At 43.0% G+C, this 21083-nt stretch overlaps 1 protein-coding gene across 2 annotated transcripts in view; it reads left to right on the top strand.

Moving 5' to 3' along the window:
* The window catches only part of dnajc13 (dnaJ homolog subfamily C member 13), a 168518-nt gene extending 154752 nt beyond the window's left edge, over nucleotides 1–13766 (top strand). For both annotated transcript variants that reach the window (XM_085989205.1, XM_085989204.1), the window contains exons 54-57: nucleotides 3678–3818; nucleotides 5450–5593; nucleotides 7384–7483; nucleotides 12882–13766. In XM_085989205.1, the coding sequence (XP_085845331.1) occupies nucleotides 3678–3818; nucleotides 5450–5593; nucleotides 7384–7483; nucleotides 12882–12982 (486 nt within the window). In that variant the 3' untranslated portion in view covers nucleotides 12983–13766. The remainder of the gene's footprint in view (nucleotides 1–3677; nucleotides 3819–5449; nucleotides 5594–7383; nucleotides 7484–12881) is intronic.
* The last annotated feature ends 7317 nt before the right edge of the window (nucleotides 13767–21083 follow it).

Genomic DNA, 21083 nt, shown 5'->3' with positions numbered 1-21083 from the left:
GATTTCTGGTTGTTTGGGTGCCGGTAAATCGAGAGTTTCCTGTACCACTATATACAGCGAGTCACTGAGGATGCAGCATAGGAACAGGAGTAGGCCATTCAGCCCCTTGAGCCTGCTCTGCCATTCAATTAGATTATGGATGATCCATATCTTAGTTCCATTTACCTGCCTTGGTTTCATACCCCTTAATACCCTTGCCTAACAAAACATCTATCAATCTCAGTTTTGAAATTTTCAATTGACTTAGCCTCAATAGCTACCATTTATGTGAAGTGCTTCCTGGCATCACCCCTGAATAGCCTAGCTCTAATTTTAAGATTATGCCCCCTTGTTCTGGACACCCCACCAGAGGAAATAGTTTTCCTTTAAAAGGATTTGATAGGGTAGTTAAACACCTCAATTAATCACCCCTTAATCTTTTATTCTTGAGTGAATGCCAAGACTAGTCTATGCAACCTGTCCTCCTAATTCAACCCTTCTAGCTTCAGTGTTATTCTGGTGAATCTGTGCCCCCCAAAGCCAATATATTTTTCCTGAGGTGCGGTTCCCAGAATGGAACACGATACTCCAGATGCGATCTAACCAGAGCTTTATAGATCTACAGCTTCCACTTCTTTGTATTCCAACCGTCTTGAGATGAAGGTTAACATTCCATTAGCCTTGTTAATTTTTTTTGTGCCTGTCCATTAGCTTTGTGATTTTATGTGCATGGATCTCTAAATCTCTCCACTCCTCCACAGTTTCGAGCTTCTCATCATTTCGAAACTAATTTCATCCATCTGTCTTGGATCCAAAGTGGATGCCCTTGCATTTTCCCACTTTGAACTCCATCTGCCACAGTTTTACCCACCCACTCACTTAATCTATCAATGTCCCTTTGCAACTTTTTGATCCCACCTAACTTAGTGTTGTCAGCACACTTGGATATACGGCTCTATTCTTTCATCCAAGTCATTAATAAATATAGTGAAAAGCTGAGGCCCCGGTACAGATCACTGGGGAACACCACTAATCACATCCTGCCTATTGGAGAGCACCCCCATTATCCCTACTGTCTCCCATCCCCTAACCAATTCCCTGTCCATGTCAAAAGATTGTCTCCAATTCCATGTGCTTCCATTTTTCCTAAGTCTCTTGTGTTCAAATGTCTTCTGGAAGTCCATATAACTAACATCCATAAACACCCCCTTACCTACCACATTGGTGACCTTAAAAAAAAAAAAAAAAAAAAAAAAAAAAAAATTCAACTAGGTTAGTCAGACATGACTTACCCTTCACAGATCTATGCTGGCTCTCTGATTACTTCATATTTGTTCAAGTGCTCAGCCGCTCTGCCCTAATAGATTCTAGAACATTTTTATTTTTCCTTGTATCTCTGGAACTTTATCCTCTTCCACTACTGTGAAGACTGACGCAAAGTAATTATTTAGCAAGTCTGCCATTTCCTTATTGTCAATTACAATGCCACCAGCATCTGTCTTTAAGGGGCCCACATTACTCTTAGCCACCCTTTTAATATATTTGTAAAAAAAAACTTGTGTTGTCCTGGATGTCCCTCGCAGGTTTTCTCTTGTATTCCCTTTTTGCAGTTCTTGTGTTCTGTGTCCCTTTGCTGTTCTTTATATCTCTGTCTGTGGGATCTCCATTATTGTTTATTTGTATAAAACCCTTTTAGTTTTATACTATCTCAACCCTTTTAATTACACAAGTAGAGCTCTTGTCCTTCAGGGTTATGTACAGGCCTTGTATTGTACCAAATACTTCTTTGAACACCTCCCACTGTTCATCTGTAGCTTTATCTATTAATAGTTCTGCCCAGTCGACTGGTCAATTTCTGCCTCATCACTTCAAAGTCTGCTGTCTCTAAATTTAAAACCTTGGTCTGTGACTCGCCTTTCTCCCTCGCAAACCTAATGTTGCATTCAATCATGTTACAGTCACTGTTAGCTAGGTGTTCCCTTACCGTTCGATTGTTAACTAATTCTGGCTCATTACTCATCACTAAATCTAGTATGGCCTGTCCTCGTATTGGTTCAAGAAGATATTGTTCCAGAAAACAGTCTTGAATACACAAATTTGCTGCCTTTGGGGCTCGAGCTATTCTGGTTCTCCGAGTCTATGAAAGTCTCCTATTATAACCATTCTACTTTTGCAACAAGCTTCGCTGATCTCCGTATTTGTGCATCCTGCTACTTTATCAGTGCTATCAGGAGGTCTGTAGACAACTCCTGCCAAAGCCTTCTATCTTTTCTATTCATCAATTCTACCAAGAGCGTTTCGACTTCCTTCTCGCCTTTACTAATAGCCCCTCTTTCTAATGCCCCAATAGTGTATTTTGTCAACATTGCTACTCTTTCTTTTCCCCCCCCCCCCCAACCTTTTTCTTTGTGTCCCTGACCTTTCTAAAGACCTTTTATAACCTGGAATATTTATCTCCAGTCATACCCAGCTTGTAGCCAGGTCCCTCTGATGACCACTACGTCAGACCCTTTAAGCGGAATTTGTGCTTCAAATTTGCTTGTTTTATTCATGATGCTATGTGCATTTGCGTATAGAACTCTTATTTGGGCAACATCCTACCCAACCTTTTGCCCTGATGCTGTTTTTCTCGCACCTTTTAACTTATCACACTTCTTGTTCTTCACTCCTGTTGCATTTTTATCAGTTATTTTGTTAATTTCCTATTTTTTTTCTGAACCTGAAGTATTTTTAATATTTTTAACACCATTTATGATCTGGACTTTGCTCTCATCCTGTTTGAAATTAGCCTAAAGATGAGACACTTATTTTTATTTCTGTCTGTCTGAGCGCCCCCTTACCCGTTTACAGTCCTTTCTACAGCCTTGTTTGTCCTTTCAGCTAGTACTTGTGATCCCAGCCTGTCCCAGACACACATTTGCTTCCCTGATCTGTTTGTTGCTAAGCCAGTTAGCACGTGGCTCGGATGAGATTATTGCCCTCGAGGTCCTGCTTTTTAATTTGCCTCCTAGCTGCTGATGCTCCTGTAGCAAGACCTCCTTCTCTTTCCTATATCGTTGGTCCTGGACCATGACAACTGGTTCTTCACCCTCCCTTTCCAGTTTCCTTTCCAGCCGCTTTACGATATCACTTACCCTGTCACCAGGTAGGCAACATACCCTTCAAGACTCTTGTTCATGACTGTAGAGGATGCTATCTATCCTGATTATCGAATCCCCAATTACTACAACTGTGCTATTCTCCTTTTCCCCCCCCACCCCAAAAAAAAAAACCAGACTGCCTCCTGCTCAGTGGTGCTTTGGTCAGCATTGTCACAGCCTTTCTCCTTATCCTCATAGGAAGCAAGTATATCATACCTGTTGGGGAAGAGCAGATTCTGCGATCTGATGGCATTTCACGGCAAGGAGGGGGAAAATGGAAAAGTTACACCTAGGCAGTGCCTAGTGACTCTTGGCAATTGATTTGTGATGTAGACTGTAGAGCCACCTTCTGGATAATATGCATTAAATCAGACAGATGAAGAAGGGGGATAATGTACTTAAAGTTGCATAAAATATCCCAGTGACACTGAGACGTTCAATATCTGTTATTTAGTAATGAGTTCCCCTGTGACCTTTTGTTTTTGATGTACCAGAAAAATAATGACATGGTGATTGTTTTGCAATTGACTAAAAAATTTTAACTTTTTTTTCCTTCAGTTGTGTGTCCGGGCTATGGCAATGCTAGAAACTATCGGGCCTTTGATGAATGGAATGAAGGCCCGATCGGATATGGTAGGCCTTGCCTCTGAATCTCTGAATCGAATGTTCCAGAAGGAGCAGACTGACTTGGTGGCACAGGTGGGTAACCCTTTGTTAGAGATTCATGAATCTGAGCTGCCATCTTTTGGACTGGTTATTGTACATTTCCTAGATGTCGGCTGCTAATTCATTTATGTAAATATTAGCACTGCTAAGAGAAGGCCTCATGGGTATAATCACTCCATTTTTGGGTTTGTCTTGCATCAGCTATTACTATAACGCCTGGCTCAGTTGATGGATCAGATTACTAACGCATCTTGCAGCAAATTGATTTTACTCGCACTTCAATATTTTCCCCAACCCCCCTCATTGAGGACCTCTACTGCTGACCTCGTTCCCTGGCACCAATATCCCTCTGGTTCTTAGACCAGATGTCTGTCCCTGAGGCATATGCCTGATGCAAATCAATAACAACTTGCATTATGTAGCACCTTTTTTAATGTGGAAAAATGTTCCAAGGTACTTCAGACACATAATCGGACAAAAATGGATGCTGAGCCATAGAAGCAGATATTAGGCGGGTGAACAAAAGCTTGGTCCAAGAGATGCATTTTAAAAAGGGTGTTAAAGGGAAGGTGGAGAGGCGTAGGGGTTTGTGGAGGAAATTCCAGTGTGGGCCTAAAAGGCTTAATTAAGGCATGGTTGCCAATGATGGGGCAAGACGAGGGACGCACAAAAGGCATCAGAACTGACATTTCAGTGGGGTGGGTGTGGTGTAGAACTGGAGGTTACAGAGCTGGGGAGGGACAAGGCCATGAAGGGATTTAAACACAAGGATGAGAATTTTAATGTTGGAAGCATTGGATCAGGAGCCAGTGAAGGTCAGCAGGGACAGGGGTGATCGGTGAGCGGGGCCTGGTGCGGGATAGGATGTAGCCGAGAGTTTTGGATGACCTGAAGTTCAGATGGTGGAGTATGCGAGGCCAGCCAGGAGCATTGGAAGTGATGATCGCATGGAAGAGGGTTTCAGTGGTGGATGAGGGTGTTGGTGGCAGATAAGCAGAGGCGGGCGATGTTACGGAAGTGGAAGTACAAGTCTTTTTTGTGATGGAGAAAATAGTGGGTCGGAGGTTCCGCTCAGGGTCTCGTAGGATGCTGAGGTTGCAAACTGTCTGGTTCAACCTAGGATGATGTCCATGGAGATGGATGGAATCAGTAGCAAAGGCACAGATTTTGTTGTTGGGGCCGAGGACAATAGCTTCAATCTTCCCAGTGTTAACTGGAGGAAATTGAGGCTCATCCATGACTGGCTATCACAGAAACAGTTTCACAGCACAAATTATACTTAATGGTACATCCTACCTTTTTCTACACGTATGCAGTATCTGAATGAAGTGTAATACAAATTATATTTCACAGCAGTGAACTCTAATCATTGAGGTAGCATTTAGTAAATTTATTCTGCAAATATAAAATGGCTCAAGTCCATGTTTTTAAGAAGTTTACAACTAGATCTTTATCTCCACCTTTCATTGCTTTTAATTGCTGTATAATGGAATGCAGCACAGCAGCGGGTTCATTTCAATTGTAATAGACTTCATTTGTAATGAAACGCTTGCAAATTATAGGCCTTTTACACTTATTGTTTGTGCAACAAATTCTTATTTTGCTATCTAGTTTGACCTGTGACTGCTGTGTGTGAAATTAGAACTTTTTCATGTTTGCTCAAGGGTCTGAAAGCTGAGTTGGTGCCCTATCTCTTGCGGCTCTTGGAAGGAATAGGACTTGAGAACGTTGAAAACCCAGCTGCCACAAAAGCTCAGATTGTAAATGCACTTAAATCAATGACACGGAGTCTGCAGTATGGTGAACAGGTGCGATTTCTTCAAATTAATTCATAGGCACCCAGAGTATGATCTAGTGTTGAGTAATCAGGGTGATTTAAGATGGGGCCCCCATTGCTTGGATAATCTATAAGTTTGGATGTCCGGTGATCTAGAAAAGCCAAAGCAAATGAGAAGAGCTGTGGAAATGCCACCATTCTAATAGAAAAGAAAAGAATTATTCTAAACTTTTCTTCACATCTTGGCCTCTTATTTTTCATTCCTATGATCCCAAAGTAACAGATGGAAGAATGGCCAGATTTTTAAAAAGAACTGAAGAAAACATGTACAGTAGAATAAATTTGAAGAACAGTAAAAACGTTGTAATGGACATGTGTTTAAATGCTGAAACCGCATTACATTGAAGGTGATACGTACTTTCCCAGCTGCTTGTCGTGATCAGTGCAGTCAGTTGTACTGATCACGTTCCAGAAAGGAGCCTGCTAAACTGTTAATCTCTGGAAATGTTTGGGAAGGTGCCAGAGAACCCAAACCTGATTTCCCACGTGTTCCGCTACTTAGCACGGAGTAGCATTTTAAACACCCGCGTATTTCCCTTGGACTCTACCCATGTCGTTTTACTGACTATCCTTTTTATTCTCAAAGGATGAATCTGACCATTTTCTCTCTTTACCATCAGCTGTTTAAATTGCGGCTGCTCAGCTATTCAATAAACAGCCGAGTGTATTCTACTCCGGCTGCTCTGCGACTCGATGAGGGACTGATCAGTAAATCATGGTTTTTGAAAGTTAGAGGACGGTCGTACTGTAGCACTAAGCAGCAGCATATATATGGGCTCAATTGGTTATCGTGATCAGTGGGGCAGCTGGCCAAATTGATCACTGTAATCAGATTCTACCTTCATTCCTTTCTGTATCATTCTATGTCGGTCACAAGAGCATAAGACTTGGGAGCCTCTAACTGACTATCGTGGACCCCTTGCAAGTCCTTCTGGCTCAGTGGTTCAATCTGACAGCAGTGCCCATATCTTCCAGCTGATGGCATGGCTCTTGAAGAGTACAGCATAGATGAGCTGTGTTACGAGCAGCATGGTTAGTGATGCTGTTCGTATCTAGAAGATAGCAAATTGTTTCTGCATGTATAATAGAAATGTAATGTACATAAGGAACCATGATGAGGCATGTTTCCCCTAAGGTGTGCGGCCGCACATCAATCGGGAGGTCCCGCACAGGCCACTCACAGGCTGTTGCCGCTGGAAGATCCTGCAAAGCAAATTTTAAAGGGACCGTGCAGAGAAAAAAATTAAGAGGCCACATTGATGATGACCCATCGCCACGTACAGCTAAACCACTGGATATCTGAAATAAAAACATAAGCTGCTGGAAATGCACAGCCGGTCACATCAGATGCAATCCTTAATCCGAACTGACGAGACCCTGATTGACTTGTACATTTTCCAGCATTTTTTGTTGTGATCGCTAACCAGGAGTGGGTAATTGCAAAAGGTTTCAAGGAGCTGAGGATCAGATGGAAAAATCTTGCTGATCTAATTGGTCATGCAGTGGCTTACTCTGTGGTGTATGAAAAGCGATTACTCCAGTTCTCTTTGATAAATTCAAAATGATAAATTCACTTTATTATGGCTCTTGATCTAGTAACAGCAGGTTTGAATGTTAACTAGACTGTTGCAACTTAAACTTCCTTTTAAAGGTTCCATTTCAGTATTTCTGGCATAGTTCAATTTAGAGAAATGGCATTGATTTTATGTGTCCCACTCTGGGGAGATGGTTACAATGTCTTTAAGCAACTGTTTTCTTTAGGTGATTGAAATCCTGTCTCATTCTTCTGTGTGGAGTGCCTTTAAAGACCAGAAGCATGATTTGTTCATTTCTGAGTCGCAAACGGCGGGATATCTTACAGGTGAGTAACTCTCTTGCTAGTCTTGTTATTGTACTGTGAGTGCAAGACAGCTAGTAATTATGAAATCTGATTTCTGACTGCAAATGCAAGTAAGCAACTTATTCAAAGAAGTATTTAATGAAATGCTCCCTATTTTTCTGTAATATTTAAAGTCTACTTGGTGATGACATTTGAAATTCAGTGTCATAAATATTGTTTAGGGAAAAGTTCTGAGAAAAAAAACACCTTTCTGCCCTTTAAATGTTGGCTGATTCAAATTAAATGCATAATTGAGACCGCTGAGTCCTATTTTGTGGCTCGTTTTAGTTTCTTTTTCGATGCTTAAGTAACTTGGTTTTGGAGAAGGCGAAAGAATTTTTCATTTCTGAGCAACAACTTTAAAAGAATGAATATGTAACTGTTATAGTTGGCTCTCCTTCCATGACAATGCGGATACAGAAGTGGAAAATATAAAATATCTCCGCCACAATTAACAATCTCAACTCTGGAAAGTCCAGAACCAGGGTCAGACTGAATACTGTTTCAGCTGGAGCAAATCTTTCTGTTCTCTTTCCTCCCCCTCCCCCCTCAGAAAAAACCGCAAAGCGCAAGTGTGGAAAGAGAATCAGTAATAAGATTACAAAAGCCTCAGATTTACAGCCGGGAGCGAAGGTGGTAAATTTTAGAATCTTATACTTCAGTACCAAAGGAGGCCACTTGGCACATTGTACCTGTGCTATTCCTCTGACCCCATTTTCGCTGCCCTTTCCCTCTCTCCTTTAATATTGTTCTGTTTAGTTCCACCTTAAATGTTGTGATTGAACAAGTGCTTGTGGCAGTATATTCCATATTCCAAGAATCCTTTGCATGAGAACATTTCTTCTAACTTCTGCATTGTCTTTAGCACTAATCCAAAATGTATGCACCTTGTTACTTATTCACTGATCAGTAGAAATTATGTTTTGCTACTTTCCCCCTCAAACCCTTTTAAAGGAAAGTGGAAATAATAGTAACCTAAAGATAAGAGAAAGGGGGATAATAGCAAATGTCAGAGTACAAAAAGTGATGGATAACGCAAGTGCTCCAGGAACAAAGTTTTGGGAGACGATAAAACACCCAACAAAAATGAAGCGGGAGTGATGAAAAATGAGAACGTATGAATGCCACACCATTATTTAAGAAGGGAGGGAGGAAGAGATGCTAGACTTGGCAGTTTAACAGTTGTGGGCAGTTACTGGAATCTGTCATCAGGGACAAAGTGACTGAGCACTTGGACAAGTAAGAGCTGATCAGAGAGAGTCATCGAGGATTGTTGAAGGGCAGGCCATGTCTGACTAACCTAGTTGGATTTTTTGAGGCAGTCACTAAAATAGTGGTTAGGGATATATAGGGTCTATGGATGTTGTCTATATGGACTTCCAGAAGAAGGCATTTGTTCAAGTTCCACGCAAGAGATTATTGGCAAAAATAAAAGCGCACAAAATTAGAGGTATCCTTGTGACACGGGTTGATTGGGTAGGAGACAGTGTTGGGATAAAGGAAATGTACTCTGATTGGTGGGGTGTGACACAGGGTGTTTCTCCAGGGATCTGTACTGAGACCCCAGCTTTTCATATCAATGACTTGATGAAGGAATAGAGAGTTGTGTACCTGTTTGCAGATAACACCAAGTTAGGAGGCACAGTAAGTTGCCTGGATGGGAGCAGGTTGTGAGAACAAAGGGACATAGATGGGTTAACTGAGTGGTATGATCATCGCATTCGGATCTGAGAAAGACAAATCGGAATATTTTCTAAATGACGAGAGACTAGGAACTGTGGCGGAGCCAAGGGATTTGGGTGTACATGTGTTGATATCACTAAACACTAGTGCACAGGTAGGAAAAGTAATCAAAGGCTGCTGGAATGTTGGCCTTTATCTTGGAATACAAAGGGGAGGAAATGATGCTACAATTGTATGGTCAGACCCCATCTGGAGTACTGCATCAGTTTTGGGCACCCCACCAAGGTGGATATACTGGCTTTGGAGGGGTTTAGTGCAAATTCCCCAGAATTGTATCGAGAGTTAAGGGTGAAATTGAGGACAGGTTACATAATGTATTTCCCCCTGCCCCTCTTGTGTTTCGACTGTTGAGGGATGATCTAATTGAGGTGTTTGAACATAAAAGGATTCGATGGGCTAGATGAAGAGAAACTATTTCCTCTGGTGGGGAATCCAGAACCAGGTGCACAATCTTAAAATTAGAGCTTGGCTATTTAGGAATGAAACCAGGAAGCACTTTCTCCACACACAGGGTAGTGGAAATCTGGAATTCTTTCTCCCAAAAGGTTGTCAATTGAAATTTTCAAGACTGAAATTGATGGGCAAGGGTGTCGAGGGATATGGATTAATGGTGGGTAAATGGAGTTGAGATGCAGATCAGCCATGATCTGATTGAATAGTGAAACAGACTCTGGGAGCTGAATGGCCAGCTCCTGTTCCCATGTTCCTTGAGCACTTGTATTGAATCCCCACTTAACCTTCTCTGCTCTCGTGACTACTTTCCAGGTGGTATCCCAGTGAACCTACATTGCATGGTTTCCATGGTATCCTTTCTATAATGGGATGCCCAACCCATAACTGCACAATATTCCAACTGTGACTTAACTAGCATCTTGTGCAGATTGATTCATTTCTTCAGTTTTGTATTCAATGCCCTTGTGCATAAGACCACACCAAAATGACAGGGTTTTTCTGTCATTTTGAGAAGCTGCTCAAGAGGTTTGAGGTGTAGCTGAAATTTATGGAAATCACACTTCTGTGGCGAGAACCTAGTTCTTTTGAATAGGACACCAAATGTCAGTGCCACGGAACAGGTTTCTGGTATAGGGTGGTGCAGGTGCAGTAATGAACCTGACAGTCCAGTTGTCTTCAGAAGAATCCTTTCTTTGTCCAACTTCTTGCAGGCTGCAATATTTGAGCAGTGAACTTTGAAGTGCAAACTAGGCTTTGGTTTTGTGTTGTAATTCAGGTCTTGCTGGGGACCTGCGACCCCCAACATTTTTGAAATGCCCTTCATCGGGACCCTGTATAGAGAACCAGTACCCAAAGACTGGAGTTTTGCAATCTGAACTCCAAAGGTGCAGATCATCTGATCAATATCAACTTAACTGGTTTTGTGACCACAAAATGTCACAGTAAGAATATAGTTGTGCTAAACCTAGGAATAACTGGGGTGCCCATGAGCCACCAGTAATTCTTCCAGATCTGGTACTTTTCGTGTCCAAAAGCTCTGAGGTTGCGACACCTTGATGTCCACAGATCAGTGGAAATACATCAAATAATTGCAGAAGTACCATGAGTGTTAAAGGGTGCCTGAATTGTATTGTATTTCTCTGCCCCAGAGTCAAAGGCCTCATCAATATGCCAACAATTTATTCCTGTCTCATTGTCAGAAGTCACTGATCTGCAGCATTCTCATGGAATAGAGGTTTCAGGGAATTGTGCTGTAAAATGACTTGTACACTACGTGCAAGGATTAGCTTTTGAGCAAGTGTTGACTGCTCCCGGGAAGCTCTTTATACAGTGCGAGGTGGATAGGCTCACATCATTATGGCATTTGCACGAGGAGCATCTTAAAAGCATGTCGTCAATGGAATTCACTCATTGGTAGCTGTAGATGTACACGGGGATCCTTCCATCCAAAGAAAGAAAACCTGAGGTGGGTGATCAATCTCCATGTATGTGGAATCAACCACAAAAAATACATTTTGAATTCATTTGTTTTTAAACCCTTGTGCATTTGTATGAGGCAACAATTTGACAAGTTAAATTTACACCGACTGACTATTCAGTACAGAACTGAAACACTTCTCGATTTCCACAATAGTGAATTCTTGACTTTGGCCAGAATCAGCACTGCCCTTGATGATAATTTACTAATTATGATGAGTTTTATTGATCAAGTCCTTCACAGTTGAGGAATTTTGCATGAATATATATTATAGTAAAAGGTAAACAGCTATCCAAGATATTAACCATGTTATTGTGTGCTTTACTGCTTTTATTTACTTATCTAACATAGCTTTATGCCTTTCTCTCTGCTTTCCTCTGTCATTTCCTGTGTATCTTTTCTTTTCCCTAGGTGCCTCACCTTCCCTCCTTACTGGTACTAGTCCCCTTCATCTCAGAAGTGGGCTTTAGGGCTTCTCTGGCAGGCACAATGCTCAATTCTTAAGTGTGAAGCAGGTAGATAACATTCTTCCTCAATGCATGTTTTTGAGGTTTGAAAAGTCAATTGTATAGTGAGCCAAAATCTTCTCAGAGTCCAGACTTTTTATGTGTGGATTCATAACATAAGAAATAGGGGCAGGAGTTGGCCATTTGGCACTTTGAGCCTGCTCCGCCATTCAATAAGATCATGGCTGATCTTCTACCTCATCTCTGCTGATCTTCTACCTCATCTCCACTTTCCTGCACTATCCCCATATCCCTTGATTCCCATAATATTCAAATGTCATTGTAAAACATCAAGCTGCTTTGAAGTGTTGAAAAATGAAGATGGTAACAATGCACTCTTCAACAAAATTTAGATCATGTTCCAAAAATGATCTGTTCTTTAGAATACTTCCACTGTGGTCAGACCTCTTCCCCACCCCACTCTCATCCAGTTTACTTTGGTATATGAGGTAATATTATTTCCAAATGCTATAATCAATATCCAGACCACTTAACTCCGAATATTGTCTGTTCTCTAGATAACTGGGCTTTAAATTTTTTTTTTATTTATTCATTCTCTGGGTGTGGGCATTGCTGCCAAGGCCAGCATTTGTTACCCATCCCTAGTTGCCCTCAAGGTGGCGGTGAGCTGCTGCTTTGAACCGCTGCAGGTGAAGGTACTCCCACCGTGCTGTTAGGGAGGGAGTTTCCGGCTATTGATGCAGTGATGATGAAGGAATGGCGATATATTTCCAAGTCCGGTTGGTGTGTGACTTGGAGGGGAACTTGGAGATGGTGGTGTTCCCTTGCGCCTGCTACCCTTGTCTTTCTAGGTGGTCGGAGCACAGCTTTGGGAGGTGCTGTCAAAGAAGCCTTGGTATACCTTGAGATTGGTATATTTCACGTAGGTCAAGAAATATTAAATTAGGGTCCTGACCTTTTTAAAAATACATTTTTTTAAATGATGGCAATGGGATGAAACAAGAATTAATAAAGTGGGAGAGAATTCAGGGGTAGTGACACAGTTGATGGGTTAATGGAATGTCCTCTGGACTGTAAACTTGGGTTAGTGCTTTTAATCTCAATTAAATTGTCTTTAGTGGTGTAAATTTGGAGTTCCCAGTTATCAATCTGTGCCTGTAACAGTAGCTTGCCTTGTGTGTTTTGTAATGCTAAGTCAAAGAGCAGTTTGAAACTTGTATTCTTTTGTCTTTTTATCCAGGCCCTGGAATTGCTGGCTATCTTACTTCAGGGGCAATGTCACCAGTAATTCCAAGTGGACCACCCCCTGTAGATAATGAAGTGGTTGACTTGGCCAGATGAAACATGATCTACACTCCATGCCTTGAAGATTGAACAATATCATAGTCATGAACCGTTCTTACTATGACCCTCTGAATAAAGTGTTGTACACAATTACAAAGAAATGAACACTCTTCCCACTTGTTGCATTCAGAATGCAATGCTCTCTCTTTTTTTATTTGTAAAATGGTAATTTTTACAGCTGATCCAACTTGTTCATTTAAAAATGGTATAGATCAGAGATGGAAAGCTCAAGGTTTTTCATGCACCCAAGTATTTTCTTTCTTTGCACTTGGTATAGCTGACTGTGAATCTGAATACTGGATTGTTTTTCTTAATTTTGCAATTGGTGTTTTACAGTTGTGTTTATAGGATAGCAGAGGAGAGAAATCTCTATCCAACTACCCAACTTCCTGGCTGCCATTTTAAAGGCATGGTAGCAGGAAAGATTTTCTGGAAAGCAACATTGGCATTAACTAAACCAGTTTCCTAGATCAGGCCATGGACCACTGCTGATCCTGCTTCTTGCTAACCTTTTAATGAGCCTGCTTAATCCACCATCATTGTAAAGCATTTGTATAACTGCCTTCTATTTCTGATTGAGAGAGAGCTTCAGAAAAATGCTAACCTGGACATTTGCATATTATAAATACTTAGTGTAATTGTGACCTGTGCTATACAATACCAATGTGTAAACTTTCTATATTTGAATGTACATTAGTAAATCAGTCCTACTTGTACATAAAATTTTAAGAATAAAGTACAAAGGGAATTAGCATCCTTAATTGTGTAATATTGTAGCAACTATGGTCTGGTTTTGCTACTTATTTCAGTTTGATGTTTTGAAGCCTTTGTATGAGACGCCCTTCAATGTAATATCTTTTGCGATAACAAGATCTCCTCCATTTCAGCTCCTTTTGAATTTAAAAAATAATAGATTAATCCCAAATTCTGTGTGAGCTACAGAAAGGGCTTTCACAATGAGGCTGGTAAAGATGATGAAAGCTTGTGGCATTAATACCGAAGTATTCCAGAAGAATTCAACTGGATTAGGAGTAGAAAGGAAAAGGTAATGAGTAACGAGCTGTATCTTGAGCAGTAATTACTACAACTTGCATTGATATAGCACCTCTAATGTAGTAAAATGTCCCAAAAATGCTATTAGGACAGCTGTCCAAAAGCTTGGTCAAAGAGGTAGGTTTTAAGGAGTGTCTTGGAGGAGAGCGGTCAAGAGGTTTAGGGAGGGAATTCCAGAGCCTAGGGGCCCAGTCAGCTGAAGGCATGGCTGCCAATAGTGGAGCGATTTTAAAATTGGGGATGCTCAAGAAGCCAGAATTGGAGGAGCACAGAGATCTTGGAGGGGTGTGTGGTGAAAACGGGTGAGAATTTTAAAATTGAGACATTGCTTAACCAGGAGACAATGGGGCAGAAATTCCTCCCCAATCGCGTGAGTACGGAAGGGGTACTCGTGCGTCTGGCCGGAGGAAATGCCGGTTTTCAGCATGCACAGCGCATGTGCTGAAAACCGGCATTTCCCCTCCAACTGAAGAGGCTAGCGCGTGCGTCTTGGATTTCCTCTGTTTTGGGGGATTTGTGCATGTCTAAAGGCCTCCGGTCTTTACGCTTGTAAAAAGCACACGTATTTATTTTTACAGGTAAGTGGCGTTTTAGTGTAATTTAGATTTTTTTTTTCCCCACAGGTTTATTATTTTAAAGAATCTACAATAAGGTAAGTTTAGTTTTAGACCCTTTTTTATTAAAAATTTATTTTTTTCAAAAATTATTGTTTAAATTTTTTAAAACTTATTTATACTTAATTTAATGATTGGGATGTTTTTTAAAATTTTATTTAAAGTTTAAGTAGTGTTTTGGGGTGCAGTACTTCTCATGAGTTTGACAGTTCTTACACTCAAACTTATGAATGAAGTTTCCCCTCCCCTGATTGGCTGAACAGTGCTCACCTGATCCCAGCCAGCACATCGCACTAACTACACCGCTGGGTCAGGTTAGCACAGTGTGCCGACATCAGAACTGGGCCACTGAAAGGAAATCCACTGCGGGCCAGGTTTCAGATGTCGGCGCGCAGGGTGAGCGCACATCGGGGGCTTGCACGCGCGGCAAGCCCCCGACACCAAGTTCTGGGCCATTAAGTTGGCGAGCAGAGGAGTGATGGGGATTTGGTGCAAGTTAGGATGCGGGTAGCAGAATTTGGATGACCTCAAGTTTGCATAAGGTAGAACGTGGGAGATCAGCCAGGTGTCAAGTCTAGAGGTAACAAAGGCATGGATGAGGGTTTCAGCAGCAGATGAGCTGAGACTGGCGATGTTATGGAAGTGGAAATAGACTTGGTTATGGTGCAGATATGTGGTCAGAAGCTGATTTCGGGGTCAAATATGACACCAAGGTTGCAAACAGTCTGGTGCAGCCTCAGACAGATGCTAGGGAGAGGAATGGAGTCGGTGGCTAGGGAACAGAGTTTGACGGGGACCAAAGACAATGGCTTCAGTCTTCCCAGTATTGGAGGAAATTTCTGCTCATCCAGAATTGCATGTTGGACAAGCAATCTTGACAATTTAGAGGCAGTGGAGGGGTGGTAAGTGCTGGTGAGGTAGAGCTGAGTGTCGTCAGCGTACATGTGGAACCTGTTTTCAGATGATGTAGGTAACTATGCAGGAGCGGGAAGAGAAGCCATTGCAGATGATTCTCTTGACTACAATTCGATAGGTAAGAATGGAACCAAGAGTGCGGTCCCCTCTAGCTGGACGACGGTGGAGAGGGGATGGAGGAGAATGGGGTAGTCGACCATGTCAAAGACTGCAGGCAGGTTGAGGAGGGATAGTTTACTTTTGTCAAGTCACATAGGATGTCATTTGTGACTGATCAGAGCCATTTCAGTATTGTGGCAGGGATTCAAACATGGAGTTCTGGGATAGATGGGCACAGATTTGGAAGATGACAACACATTCAACGACTGGAGAGGAAACGGAGGTTGGAGATGGGCCGGTAGTTTGCAAGGATGGAGGGGTGAAGGTTTTTTTTTTTTTTTTTTGGGAAGAGGTGTGATGATGGCAGATTTCAAGGAGTGGGGGACAATACCAGAGGGGAGAGAAGTTAACAATATCCGCTAACATGGGAGCCAGAAAAGGAAGTTGGGTGGTCAGCAGTTTAGTGGGAATAGGGTCGAGGGAGTAGGAAGTGGGGCTCGTGGACAAGGTGAGCTCGGAGAGGGCATGAGGCGAGTTCGCGGAGAAAGATGAGTTCAGGGCTCGGGCAGCGGGGGACCTTGAAGGAAGCTTGGCCCGGTGGGCCTGGGGAAGGAAGGGAAGTGTCGGGCAGCTGGTTGGATGGTCTCAAGACAAATTGTGAGCTCCTCGCACATGTTGGAGGAGAGGGTTTAAGAAGACGGTTTGCAGTAGAGAAAAGAAGCTATGGTTTATCTTTGCTCTATTCCAGGATCATTCTGGAATGTAGTTTTGGCAGACCTGATGGTGCTCTGTGGTCCAGCCAGATCTGGCGGTGAATGGCTAAGCCAGTTGTCTGCCATATCTGTTCAAGTTTGTGTCCCTTGGAGCGGAGATGAGGGCCGTACCAGTGGGAATGGCCAGGGTGAGAGTGTAATGGTTTTAATAGAGACTAGGGCATCAGAGGTGAGAGTGTGGTTGAGCAGATCGGTAGCTGCAGGAATGTGATGAACGGAGGGCTAAAGGCTAGACAGTTGGGATTTTGTAAGTGAATTAATGGAAATTGTGTTTTTTCATGACGTCCCAAAGTACTTTGTGTATAGTTACTGTTGTAATGTAGGCAGACATAGAAGCCAATTTGCACACAGCAAGGTTCCCACAAGCAGAAATTAGATTAATGGCCAGACGGTCTGTTTTTGGTGGTGTTGGTTGAGGCCTGACACGGGAACTCCACTGCGGTTCTTGAAATTGTCCAATAGGATCTTTTTATGTTCACCTGAGAGGGTGGTCGTCTCGTGGTTTAACATCTCAACCGAGAGATGGCAGCTCCAACAGTACGGTGCACTCTCAGTAATTCAGTGAAGTGTCAGCCTAAATTATGTGCTCACATCTCTGGAGTGGGGCTTGAACCCATAACCTAACTCAGACAGGAGTGTTGACACCTCAAATTGGTCAAGTAACGCCTTTACACTGGTTATTGTATTTCCCTAATTCACTTAGGTCAATTATACACAAAAGTGACAAGTGAAGTCTGGGTATCATTCTGGTAAACCTACGCTGCACTCCCTCTAAGGCCAATATAGCCTTCCTAAGGTGTGGTGCCCAGAACTGCGCTCAGTACTCCAGGTGTGGTCTAACCAGGGTTTTGTATAGCTGCAGCATAACGTCTACCCCCTTATACTCTAGTCCTCTAGATATAAAGGCCAGCATCCCATTAGCCTTGATTTATTTTCTGTACCTGTTCATGGCATTTTAATGATCTATGTACCTGGACACCCCCCCCCCCCCCCCCCCCCCCAAAAGTCTCTGGACCACCACAGTTTTTAGCCTTTCACCATTTAGAAAGTGCCCTGGTCTATCCTTTTTCGGTCCAAAGTCGATGACCTCACGTTTGCCTACATTGAAATCCATTTGCCAAGTTTTGCCCATTCACGTAATTTGTTGATATCACCTTGTAATTTTATGCTTCCATCTACACCACCTACACTTCCACCTATCTTGTGTCATTGGCAAATTTGGATATGACTTTCTATGCCATCATCTAAGCTGTTAATAAATACTGTGAATAGTTGAGGCCCCAACACGGATCCCTGCGGGGGGGGATATTAGTCACATCCTGCCAATTTGAACACTTGCCCATTATCCCTACTGCCTGTCTCCTGCCACTCAGCCAATTTCCTAACCGGGTCAATAATTTGCCCTCAATTCTGTGGACTTCTACCCTAGTTGACCGTCTCTTATTTGGGACTTTACCAAATGACAGTACGACTTGGAATGAAACTTGGTTGGTGATACCTTGCCTCCCCACCTAGCTATACTTTCCACCACACGGTGGCAGTGTGGCCCTTATCACCAAATCACACTTTGGTCTCTTCCACTAATGCTCTGGTACCTTCTTCAAGCACCTCGCCTTATTCCTGCTCACCTCTCTAAAATACTTGATCTATTCCGCTCCTCCCAATCACCACCCTGAGTTTCTCACTGATATCAGCCCTTTTTTTCCCTCAACCTCTGCACTGAGTGACTCCACAGCCTCTGTGATTTCAATCTCCATTTTTCCTTGTCCTCTCCTCTGATTTCACTACCCTCCTGTCCTGTCTTAACCTTTCCCTCCATATAAACTCTCCTACCCATAATTACGGTCAGACCTACTTTCACTGTCTTGATCACAGGTAAGGCCATCTCCAACCATTTCCTTGTATCCCAAACCACCCACATCATTCTACCCCCTTCCAACTCCAGTTCATTCTGCATTAACCTCTGGAAATACCTCTCAAGTTACTCACAACTGCACTTTAAAACTTGGCCCTGCAGATGGCCCTCCGTTCATCACAATACTTCTGCAGCTGTCGATTTGCTCAACCATTCCCTTTTCTCCACCTTTAATGCCTTTGTCCTCAGTAAAACCCTTACTCCCATTTTGGTCCTGTGCCCTGGAATGGCCCTCATCTTGGCTCTCTCCAATCCAAGAGGTGGAGACTTAAGCATATCTAGTGCACCACTGGCTTAGCCTTTCATCATCAGCTCTGGTTGGACCACATCACGAACTATCGGGCCTCGCTTTCCTCTGCCAAAACTGCTTACTTGAAGATGATCTTGGAGAGAACAGATAACCCTCCACTTCTTTTCTCCACTACCAACCGTTTCCTTAAACCTCTCGTCCCTCCCCCTCCACCTCACCTACAACTCCAACAAGTGTGAGGAAGCTCATAGACTTCATTATCACCGAGATTGAGACCACCCATTAAACTGCATCTGCTACATCTCCCCTTGCCCAGCAAACCAAACCTCCCCCAAGGCTCCTCCTGATCTAGCCCTTAACCCGTATCATTTCCTAATTTCTTCTCTATTTCCCCTCCGCAAAGCTCAGCTTGTCCTTGAAACCTACCTCCTGCTCCCTTGACCCCATGCCCACTAAACTGCTGACTGACCAACCAACTTCACCTCCCAGCACCCATACTAGCTGACATTGCAAATGGCTCTCCTCAAATGCTGTCCTCTTCCCTTTCAAAGCTGTTGGCATCGCCCATTAAGAACATAACAAATAGGAGCAGGAATAGGCCACTTGGCCCCTCGAGCCTGCTCTGCCATTCAATAAGATCATGGCTGATCTTGGGCTCAAAGCCACTTCCCTGCCCGCTCCCCATAACCCTTCACTCCCTTATCTTGCAAAAATCTCTCTACCTTAAATATATTTAGTGACCCAGCCTCCATGGCTCTCTGGGGCAGAGAATTCCACAGATTTACAACCCTCAAAAGAAATTTCTCATCTCAATTCTAAAAGGGCAACCCTTTATTCTGAAACTATGCCCCCGAGTTCTAGATTTCCCCACGAGGGGAAACATCCTCTCTGCATCTACCTTGTCGAGCCCCCTCAGTATCTTATGTTTCAATAAGATCCCCTCTCATTCTTCTAAATTCCAACGAGTATAGGCTCAACCTTTCCTTATAAGTCAACCTCCTCATCTCTGGAATTAACCTAGTGAATTGTCTCTGAACTGCCTCCAATGCAAGTACAGTATATCCTTCCTTAAATAAGGAGACCAAAACTGTACACAGTACTCCAGCTGTGGTCTCACCAATACCCTGTACAATTGTAGCAGGACTTCCCTGCTTTTATACGCCAACTCCTTTGAAATAAAGGCCAACATTCCATTTCCCTTTTTGTTTACTTGCTGTACCTGCATGCTAACTTTTTGTGTTTCATGCACAAGGACCCCTAGGTCCCTCTGAACTGTAGCATTTTTTTAAAATCTCCATTTAAATAATTGCTTTTTTATTTTTCCTGCCAAAGTGGATAACCTTGCACTTTCCCACATTATACTCCATCTGCCAAATGTTTGCCTCAAAGAAAGGTTTGGAGCTGTTGTCTCTGTGCCAGGAATTAAAGTTCTAAACGTAGTCTTTGTTTTATAGATTTTATTAGAGAGAATGATACAGACCACACACACACAATGATGCAAAGGCTGCGGGAGACCACACGTTACAGTTGCCGAGTTCCATCGCAGGGAGATGAGCCCCTGGGTCTTCCCTAATTCTTTTACAAGGGTCTCGCTTTTATCCTAACATAGAAGATAGGAGCAGGAGTAGGCCATTCGGCCCTACGAGCCTGTTCTGCCATTTAATGAGATCATGGCTGATCATCCAAATTCAGTACCCTGTCCCTGCTTTCTCCCCATATCCCTTGATCCCTTTAGCCTTAAGAAATATATCTAACTCCTTGAATATATTTCATGAATTGGCCTCAACTGCCTTCTGGGGTAGAGAATTCCCCAGGTTCACCACTCTGGGTGCAGAAATTCCTCCTCATCTCAGTCCTAACTGGCTTACCCCTTATCCTTAGACTGTGACCCCTGGTTCTGGACTCCCCCGCCATCTCGAACATCCTTCCTGCATCTAGTCTGTCTAGTCCTGTTAGAATTTTATAAGTTTCAATGAGATCCCCTCTCATTCTTCTAAACTCTAGCGAATACAAGCCCAATCGACCCAATCATAATGAAGTGTTTCGAGAGACTGGTCCTAGCTCACATCAAAGCCAGTGTTCCCGCCTCTCTTGACCAACACCAGTTTGCCTATCGTGCAAACAGATCAACGGAGGATGCAATCACAACTGCTCTACACTCTGCACTGAATCACTTCGATGGTAAAGAGACCTACATCAGAATGCTGTTCATAGGCTACAGCTCAGCATTCAACACTATCATCCCCAACAAGCTGGCCACCAAACTCCACACTCTTGGCCTGAACACTTCCCTCTGCAACTGGACCCTGGACTTCCTAACAAACAGACCCCAGTCTGTCAAATTAGGTAACCACACCTTCCCCCCCCCCCCCCCCCCCCAAAAACCCTGAACACGGGGGCCCCACAAGGATGTGTGCTGTGCCCCCTCCTCTACTCCCTCTTCACCCCCGACTGTGTGGCTGTTCATGGTTCCAACACC

Source organism: Somniosus microcephalus, chromosome 5 (genome assembly GCF_052327205.1).
Source record: "Somniosus microcephalus isolate GS21.2 chromosome 5, FLI_Smic_1.0, whole genome shotgun sequence".
NCBI lineage: Eukaryota > Metazoa > Chordata > Chondrichthyes > Squaliformes > Somniosidae > Somniosus > Somniosus microcephalus.
This window is presented reverse-complemented; position numbering and strand designations above follow the sequence as displayed.